This window comes from Thamnophis sirtalis, unplaced genomic scaffold (genome assembly GCF_051295495.1).
Source record: "Thamnophis sirtalis isolate CommonGarterSnake01/CBP01778 unplaced genomic scaffold, rThaSir2_p1.2 scaffold_4, whole genome shotgun sequence".
In the NCBI taxonomy this organism is placed as follows: Eukaryota; Metazoa; Chordata; class Lepidosauria; order Squamata; family Natricidae; genus Thamnophis; species Thamnophis sirtalis.
Genome location: NW_028261384.1, coordinates 43,419,563 through 43,429,024, shown reverse-complemented (window position 1 = coordinate 43,429,024; position 9,462 = coordinate 43,419,563). Strand labels below are relative to the sequence as shown.

Sequence of the window (9,462 nt, the reverse complement as noted above, 5' to 3'; positions counted from 1 at the left end):
AAAGTTTACATGTGATTAGAAAAGGGGCGCGGCTAGAACACCAAGAGAGCAGATGAGTTCTTGGGAACCAATGAGAATCCGGATCCATGCGTGGCGTCAGCCTATGATGGCATTCCGAAGCCGGCGGTATTGTGTTGAGGGATTCCAAAATATATGCGCGGCGTTCTCTCGCAAGAATTTTTGGGAGACCAATCGTCGCTCAGCGATGAGAGAGCTTCCCCGGTTTTTTTTCCGCCCCGCAGATGAACGGGTCAGTTTCCCAATGGAGTGGCTGGCGTAAAACCCAGCCCTCGCGTTCAGCCAACCAGAAAGGAGAAAGAGGAGAGGTGGCTATCAAATGGATACGAATACTTGGAGGAGATTTGTCTGCTTTTCTGCGGGTTTTAAGACCACGTTTGCCACGTCTGCGGATCTGGTGAATGAGACTGAAAGCTGGTGAGATACAAAGGCTGGGAGGAATCTCGGCTCCGTGGTTAGCCTTTTCCATCTCCACCTTTATTGCAACGTCCAACGTTTTAAAGTCCTATGAAGTTGAATTTCAGAAGATATAATTTAAGTACGCTAGAAAGTAAAGATAGTATATTTTAGAGGGCTTTTAAAAAAATAATGTGATCTTAGATCATTCCTTAGTAATGTGAGATTCTATTTGAGGATTGTTGGATTATTATTTTTTTAATGGTCAGGTGCATGTAATGTCATGCCGGTTGCTTTTTCAGTCTGAAAAACGCATCTTCAAGTAACCAGAATGGAAGGTACCTTTTGGATTCTCTTTGGGACACTGGCTTTGGTGAATGGTGCTCTCATTCCAGAACCAGAAGTCAAAATCGAAGTTCTCCATAAACCTTTCATTTGCAAAAGGAAGACCAAGTTTGGAGACCTGATGTTGGTGCACTATGAGGGATATTTAGAGAAAGATGGCTCACTGTTTCATTCCACGTAAGTATTTGTTCTGCAGATTCAGACACGCTAACCAAATAAATCACATTTTTGCTCAATGGGATATTTGAATGGAAACAGTATTTACCATAGTGGAAGATATGTTAGCTTTTCTCATTATTCTTTGAATATGGCCCTTAAAAGTGGCCCATCCTTAATATGCAAAATCAAAATGCATGATGTAGTCTTAATTGGAAATATTTGGTGGCCTTATTATAGGCATATTGGGTTTTTAGGATATTGTGGATTTATTCTCAATTGGGTCATAACTATTACTACATACACTTGTTTTTCTGAATTGTGAGATTTTCCTTTGGATAAGATCACTTAACTTTTATTTGTAAATCCAGAAGTAGGATAAGCCATTCTTGCAGCAAAGTCCTGGTTAACTTCGGAAAGACCCTCTTTCCCTTTCTTTTTGTACCATCATACTTTTATAAATATAAATGAATATAATAAAAGTGTTCTTAGTTTATGGATCAATACCCCTGGAGGTGTATGAGCAACACAGACAGTCATTTGTTTTAAAATTTGCTTCAGGAATGATCTCATCTTGAATATTATTTGGCTTACAAATCAGTTTTCTATCTGCTATTTTTCATTGGAAGAGGCACAAGAATTCCATGGACTACCAGGTATATTGTATTCTTTAGAAGTTTAAAGTATTTATTACTAAATTCTTCTGTAACTTTTACTGGGTGAAATTATAGTGCATCATAGGGCAACAATTTTTGAATCAAGTACCTCAAAGTTCCTTGGATACATTATAAAAGATATCCAGAAACTGAGATCCATGATTCCCAAGGGATAGAAATTTGGGAGATTTGTGATTACTTCTATGCTTCTCTGCTGTCATCCGAAACTTCTGTAAACCAGTCCTACCCCAGCCCTCCAGAGACCAGGTCCTTCTTCAACTGCTGGAAATCAAGTAGACTAACTCATCCTAGTCCTCTGGTCTGGAGGCTAGGTAGACTTGTTACATCATCAGTTGCTGAAAGACAGTCATCTGTAGGAAGTTGGACGTGGTTCCCATTCCCACTGCTTTTTTTGCCCTTGGTTATTCTGTTTCGCTGTTAAGGTAAATATTTTGTGAAACAATGACCCAATGTCTCACAGTTGTCTAATTACATTATAAAACATTCTGAAATGAAGTCTGAATTAGATGTTTAAACATTAAATGTTAACATCTTGTAAATTTACAATCTATCACTAAATCAATCACGTTTTTAATTTTCTGTGATTAGAGCATGGTATATTTTGAAGATTTGGTATTTTACTAAAAATTAAATTGACAAAAAGCATATTTGCGACAAGCTGTTGCATCTATTTGCAATTTATTGACACTGACTCCAGTAATTGGGTTCAGCTTCTGTCAAATATATTGCTTGCTTCTTCCATCTCTGTTGGTTATAATTTCTGGAATATCTTTATATACTAATGACATTCAATATTTGTATCCATTAATGCAGTGTTTTTCAACCTTTTTTGTGCAAAGGCACACTTTTTTTCATGAAAAAAATCACGAGGCACACCACCATTAGAAAATGTTAAAAAAATTTAACTCTGTGCCTATATTGACTATATATAAATGTTTTTCCCACGGCACACCTTACACTATGTCACGGCACACTAGTGTGCCGCGGCACAGTGGTTGAAAAACACTGCATTAATGTAACAGATAGATAATAGAAACATATTTAAACTGGTAAGTAAGTACGATGTGTAACTAAAGGAAATGATGTCTGAAGTTTGTTCTTATACTCTGAATTCCCAGCAAAATATTTCCTTGGGTATTACTGTACCAAAAGAATTCAGAAAACGAATGAGAAGGCTGTAAGCATGCTATTGAGTGAGGTCTTTAAAAAAAAAAGCTATAAAGAACAATTACAGATTAGAAAATAAATGAGAAATCACGTTGTTTTAAGAATAAAAGCCAGATTCCAGAAATTAATAATGCAATAAGGATGTCCAAATTCATTCCTTATTGGAGATTTTGGCTGCATTGTTAATTATTAAATTAAAAGCATTTTTGTGACATTCTCCTCCCAATTTATCACACAAGAACATTGCAATATTGCAAAGTTTTAAAATTCCTGATATACTTTTAAGCTAATGATTATCATGAAGACCCTAGATTTCAATTAGTGCAAACATAAGCTACTTATTTTTGCTTATATTGTGCTATTATTAATAGCTTCAGTTGCTAAATCAGGAGAAAAGATCTTAAAATCTGTCCACTTTTATGTCTATGCTTTAAAATGGAGCTAGGGCCCTCCAGAAATTGCTGAATTACCACTCCTGCATCCACACCTAGCAAAGCCAAGGATGAGAACTGCTTGAGTTTAGTTAGCAATGACTGGGGGGCTTCACACTCCTCGGCTTCAGTTTTCAAAAGTTGTTCCAGGAAATAATTCATGGGATCCTGTAATTCTGTTTGCCATGTAAATTATAGAAAGAAATAGAATGGGATGGCTTTTCAATTAGCCTGTCATTAGCTTTCATGAACAGAATACTGAAATATTAAATCTGTGATCTGATCCAGCAACAGGATTTTTTTTTCAACTGAATGTCCTAAGGGAATGTTTTATTTGTTTCAGTCACAAGCATAATAATGGCCAACCAACGTGGTTTACTCTTGGTATAAAGGAAGTTATCCAAGGCTGGGACAAAGGTTTGAAAGAGATGTGTGTAGGAGAGAAGCGCAAATTAACAATACCTTCATCCCTAGCTTATGGAAAAGAAGGCAAAGGTAATACTTTCAGGTTCATAAAATCATATAATTATAAGATTATGGTTCATAAAATCATATATTCTACCAATATTTATCTCTTTACCCAGGTTACATAATACAATTGCATGGAAACACAGCATCTTTCTGTATCTTGTAATATATACTTACTTAGTCTGTGTTTATAGATTCAAAATATTGTTGGGAAAACAACCATCTGAAACATACCTCAATCATGAGATGCTTTTAAAAAAGAAAGAAACATGCTTTAGCATACTTCTGTAGCCCAAAGTTTGAATAATACTGAACATCTTGTGGAAATCTCAAACATGAAGGACATTTGAGCTAGAAGCGTTCTATAAGTAAGAGTGGGGAGGGGAATCCAAATGCAAGACCAAAAAGATTCTTAATTGACTACAGGAGACTTTTGGAAGCAGTTATTTCTGCCAAAGGAGATGCTACAAAGTATTGACCAATAGACCTTCCAAACCTTTGCACCTGCTAATGTTTTTTTATTTATTTTGAGTCTGTAAACAATTCCATATAAATAAAAACTATGCATTAACATTTATAGAGAGCTGTTGTATTTAATTTTGGATTATAAAATAGTTGTATCAATTTCTGTTCACTTATGGATTTAGTGAAACATTTGATCAGGTTCATGATCTAATTTTTGCATACACATATGCTCTTATATATTCAGAAATATTCCTTGGCTAATTTAAACTAGTTTGATATCCTTTTAACTTGATTATTTCCATTGATATAAAGAGAATTATTTTTCTTATATAGGAGTATACTGCTGGTTTATATGTAACTTATTCTAATAAAATAACATCACACACACACACACACCCTTTTCATCCTTTGGGTGTCTTCTTCAATCCTTGGTGCTCCATAGAACCCCTGGGTGTTTGTAGGTTCTACTCAGTATCTTAGCTTTTCCAAGCACTGCATTCTTTTGGGCAGATTGTTTAATGTTGGAATCTGTTGGTGACATTCTCCCAGCGTAACAGTCATAGCGTCAAGTACTTCTACCACTATGGCCTTTACTTTCCACCTCCTCTCTTCCTTCTTCAGTCCTGGTACTTTTCCAGCTTCTCTACAACAACACATGCATCCACATATCTAACTGCTACAAGATATAATAAAGTAATGTAGACAAGGTAACATAAATTTGAACTGAAGCCAGTTCTGTGTTCTCACTTTTATTTTTCTTATACTTAACTTTTATAGAACAAAGAGAAATATTACAAGTCTTTCTCCTCAGATTAACCTAGGTGTATGTCAGTATATTTTCTGGCCATATTCAATGTTACAAACATTGCAGAAACAACACATAAAATAATTACCTTTATATAATCCAAATGGGATGGAGCTATAAACAGAATATGTGTACATTTGTTGAACTGTAAACTATAGAAGATTAGATATCTTTTTGTACTTACAATAAGATAATATAATTAGAAGATTTGTCCATTATTCTGGTGCCTTCAGGGGTGCTAAACTGTAAGAGCTGTAATTTTGATACATTTAAAGGTTCAATGAGACTAACTTCTAATTGAGTGTGCATGGATTTGCATTCTAAATTAATTAGATATCTTTCAATACTTTGGTTAACTCTAGATAACAAAATCGGTGTTATGTTCTTAGTATTAGGCTTAATGTGATCTCCATTTTATATATTTCTTGTTTATTTATTTCATAGGAAAAATTCCACCTGAAAGCACACTGATCTTCCACATTGACCTTTTAGAAATCAGAAATGGACCAAGATCTCACGAGTCCTTTCAAGAGATGGATCTTGATGATGATTGGAAGCTATCTAAAGAAGAGGTGAATTGGTTAATGTATTCTGCAGCGTATAGAAAAAGATATACAGTATGTTCTGCCTCGAGTGTTGTAGGCTTGCTTGGAACATGCAGTTAACTCCATGCTTAGGAATCTTATTCAGATCAAGTTTATTATCAGACATTCTTAACAGCAAAACTTACAGTTCAGTGTTAAGATACTTCTGACTTTCCATAATCTGTCCGATCATGTGGTGTAAAAAGATGATGATTTCACTCCCATGCTGAGCGGAGATATAAGCACTACTATTCCGGTTCACAAAGGCATTTAAACTGCCCGGCTATAAACTTTGCACGCAGGCAGAATGCCCCAGTGGCCAATCAGAAACACAGATGTGATCACATGTCATGGAACTAATTTCCCATAAGGTAGTTTCTGCCTACATTTCCCATGAGGTAGTTTCTTAAAGGAGAGAGTTCTTAATTCCTACACTATACTGCTGGGGCAGCACAATATCTAATCTGTCATTTCCTTTGAAGTTCTATGAAAATGTGGTGTCTATAAATAAAATTTTCATTCCAAGGTGAGCTACATTAGAACTGAACAATTTCTGCCTTCAGAGTTCTATTGCACAGTAATTCAACATATTATCTGAGGGAAAGTTTAGATGAATCAAGAACTGGGCATGCACCCATCGTTTCTGCTTTCCAAAAGGCCCTGAAGATATGGTTATGCCAACTAGTCTGAGGTCCCAATTGGGATGTGGCACTTTGGAATGGTTAGTGGAATAGATAATAGCCCATCCTTTTCTGAATGCACTTTGCCCTCTCCCTTTTGATCCCAGTTAGTTTTATTTTAATTGAATTTTAAATTTTTGATTCTTATTTATTATTTTAATGTTTGTAGTATATTTTAATTGTAAGTTTGCCCAGAATCACTTCAGGTAAGATGAGCAGCATACAATTTAAATAAATAAATATGTAATCCTGGATTATATATGGATCTACTTTTGTATTATTTTCCTCCTACACTTTTGGCTAGCTAATAAAGGGATAATATTTATGTGAAGCTACAAAGTGTACTAAAAAAAGATCTCTCAATAACCGTGGCTCCTCTCTGTAAATCTATGCTTATCTGCTTTTAAATGCATATTTGTAATTTTAAATTTTGGTCTTTTTTCTTTTGTCTCAAAGGTAAAAAAGTATTTGAAGATGGAATTTGAAAGACATGGTGCACCAATTAATGTAAGCCACCATGATATTTTGGTTAAAGACATATTTAATAAAGAAGATGAGGACAATGATGGCTTTATATCTGCAAGAGAATTTGTTTATAAGCATGATGAACTATGAAACATTGTGTAAAAGGTGACTTAAAAAAAAGCAAGTTTGCAAAATGAATGGTTCTTTAAAAAATTTTTGGAGCTGTTACTCATCAATGTGTGCATAAATTATAACACCTATTTTTCTACAAGATCTATTCCTGATACTAAATGATACAATGTTTAAATATAGGACTTAAATATTTTAAGGTTTTTATTTAGGTAGAAGCATTATGTGTTGAAGAACATGACATTAAAACATTTCCAAAAACAAATAATATTGAAAATACAATTGTTTACATTGAAGTATTTATTAAGAATACATCCGTTGTTCAAGTATTTCATTTCTGTGCTCTTAGAACTCTTAATATTTTAAATGATAGTTGTCACATTGTGTTAGTAGATCTCATTGTTTGTATAATTTATATAGGACCAAAGATCCCTTTTATCAGCAACATTTTTTTGTTTAAAAAAAAATAAAAATAAAATATTGCTTTTTGCTGGAAATGATTACAGTGTCTCATATAAGCAACTTAAGACCTTACGGTAGTTTTTATTAAAGAAACCACTTCTTTTTCACAATTCAAAAGAATGAAAGCAATTAAGGAGGGGGTTAGTTCTTGGGTCCTGATGCTCTTTTCAAGACCTACTTAAAACCCAATAGATCTCAAAATTGTAGCTTAGCAAGATTTTCTCTCTTCTATATAAACCAAGTGCAGTATGAACAGTTCTTTTGAATTGGAGTTAAATTGCCAGTCGAACTCACACTATTTTATTTGCCTTCCAAATCTGTTGATCCCTATTTTGAAAAATGAATGTAGGTTTATTGGGTTTTGGTAAGTCATGCTTTCAATTTGGTTTACTAAAGAAATTATGGTTAGCTGGATTTGCATACTAGATTAAACAAAACCAAGATATTATTTCACTTAGTATGATGTCCTGTTTATATATACCAATAGGAAATGTTATGTTCAGGTATTCAATCCCACTAGTATGAGAACCATGTCTGTTTCCCTATTATAGTAGGGTGGGTAGTATTACTTTAACAGTAGGTGATCTGCTTTGTGTCTGTCTGTCTGTGAGTTAAGACACAAACAATCAGGCTTCTACAACAAAAGAGCAGGCAATCCCTTATGGCAACTAGGTCCGTCATGTTGACATGGGTTTGAATTACTGAGTTCTTCCCTTACATTGTGTAGGGAGTTTAGATTTTCCAAATGAGACTTTTACTTCTCTGGTTTTTTTCTGTAAGTGTAGCTCTGTTGTAGATTGGAATTCAATAGCTCTGGCAAGTTGGTGGAGTTTTACAGATGGTCCTTGTTTAATAGCAATCTGGTTAAGTAAAGTGGTTGCTAAGTAAAATCCTAACTGTACTTACATTCTTACTTCAGCTTTCCTTTGCTTCACAAAACTGTGAAGGTTGTAAATACAAGGATTGGCTGTAAAATTACTCTTTCATCATTGTCATAATAGAACTGTTGCTAAATGAGAATGACCTAGGCCACAGGTGTCAAACTCACTGCATCACATTGCCATCAAATTATATATCATGATGTTTTTTTCCCTTTGCAGAGCTGGGATGGGCGTGGCCTGCATATGATGCATCTGGCCCACAGGCGGCCAATTTGACACCCCTGACCTAGACAATATATCTCTGTAGCTTAGTTTTGGAAGTGCAAATCTATTTTTACTCTTGAGTAAGTTGATTTTTAATATTATAAACCTTCCTGTGGTCAATATGGTAGGCACACCACCATAGTTGTGTGTTTTCAATCAGCATAGCTTAAATAAGTCATGACTTAATAATTTAATAAGAGGCTTAGCAATATAGGAGAGCCTAGTCAGAATCCTATAGTTACCATATCTGAGTGCTCTAAGGCAGACTTTGTGAGGCTGAATTCCCCATCAGTAGTGAAATATGTAGACTATAATTATTCTTACCAATTTGGGTGTAGTTCCCTGAAAGTAGACACAGGAATGTGATGTTTTTGTAATTTAAGCTGTTGAGGATTTTATGCAATTTCAGTATTTTCCCACTCCTCAATATTAGTATGTTAAAAAAAAGAGAAGTAGAAGTGACAAAATATATGTCCATTATATTATCATTCATCGTCACCATCTCTTGGTCTTAGGGCAAGAACTTTTATTTACTTATATATTTATTTAACACATTTACACAGCTATCCAATTCTCACAAGGGAGTCTAGGTGCTTCCAGCGTTAAAAATCCGTAAAATAAAACCCCACCAGTACTGCCCTTTCCCCAATGGCAGCAACTGATATAATCACACTAGAAACTTGATCTGTTCTGTGACAGCTTGAGGTCTCCTGTTATAGAACCACGTCTTCAGGGCGTTCTTGAAAATTATAAAGCAGGAGCAGTACAGGTAGTCCTCAAGTTATAACAGTTCACTTAATTCAAAGTTACAATGGCACTGAAAAAATGACTTATAACCATTTTCACACTTATAACCATTGCAGCATCCCCATGGTCATGTGCTTTACATTTGGAAGTTTGACAACTGGTTCATATTTATGACAGTTGCAGTATTCTGGGGACATGTGATCCCTTTTATGACTTTCTGATCAGCAAAATCAATGGGAAAGCCAGATTCACTTAACAACCATGTTACTAACATAACAACTGCAGTGGTTCACATAATAAATGTGGCAAAAAAGTTGTAAAA

At 34.8% G+C, this 9,462-nt stretch overlaps 1 protein-coding gene across 2 annotated transcripts; it reads left to right on the top strand.

Moving 5' to 3' along the window:
* Positions 1-122: 122 nt before the first annotated feature.
* On the top strand, positions 123-7,283 carry FKBP14 (FKBP prolyl isomerase 14). 2 transcript variants are annotated; one of them, XM_014064634.2, is made up of 5 exons: positions 123-435; positions 717-936; positions 3,534-3,685; positions 5,373-5,500; positions 6,649-7,283. In XM_014064634.2, the coding sequence occupies exons 2-5, from the start codon at positions 746-748 to the stop codon at positions 6,805-6,807; spliced, it is 630 nt and encodes a 209-aa protein (XP_013920109.1). In that variant the 5' UTR covers positions 123-435; positions 717-745; the 3' UTR covers positions 6,808-7,283. The 2 variants fall into 2 exon arrangements, with proteins under 2 accessions (XP_013920109.1, XP_087568941.1); XM_087712815.1 differs by having other exon boundaries at positions 123-556.
* Positions 7,284-9,462: the final 2,179 nt, after the last annotated feature.

What these genes read in the sequence shown, in the direction of transcription:
- FKBP14 (XM_014064634.2), top strand. Translation starts at nt 746, where the DNA reads ATGGAAGGTACCTTTTGGATTCTCTTTGGGACACTGGCTTTGGTGAAT. An exon ending in GGCTCACTGTTTCATTCCAC is followed by an intron (nt 937 to 3,533) that starts GTAAGTATTTGT and finishes TATTTGTTTCAG; the next exon opens with TCACAAGCATAATAATGGCC. An exon ending in TTATGGAAAAGAAGGCAAAG is followed by an intron (nt 3,686 to 5,372) that starts GTAATACTTTCA and finishes TTTATTTCATAG; the next exon opens with GAAAAATTCCACCTGAAAGC.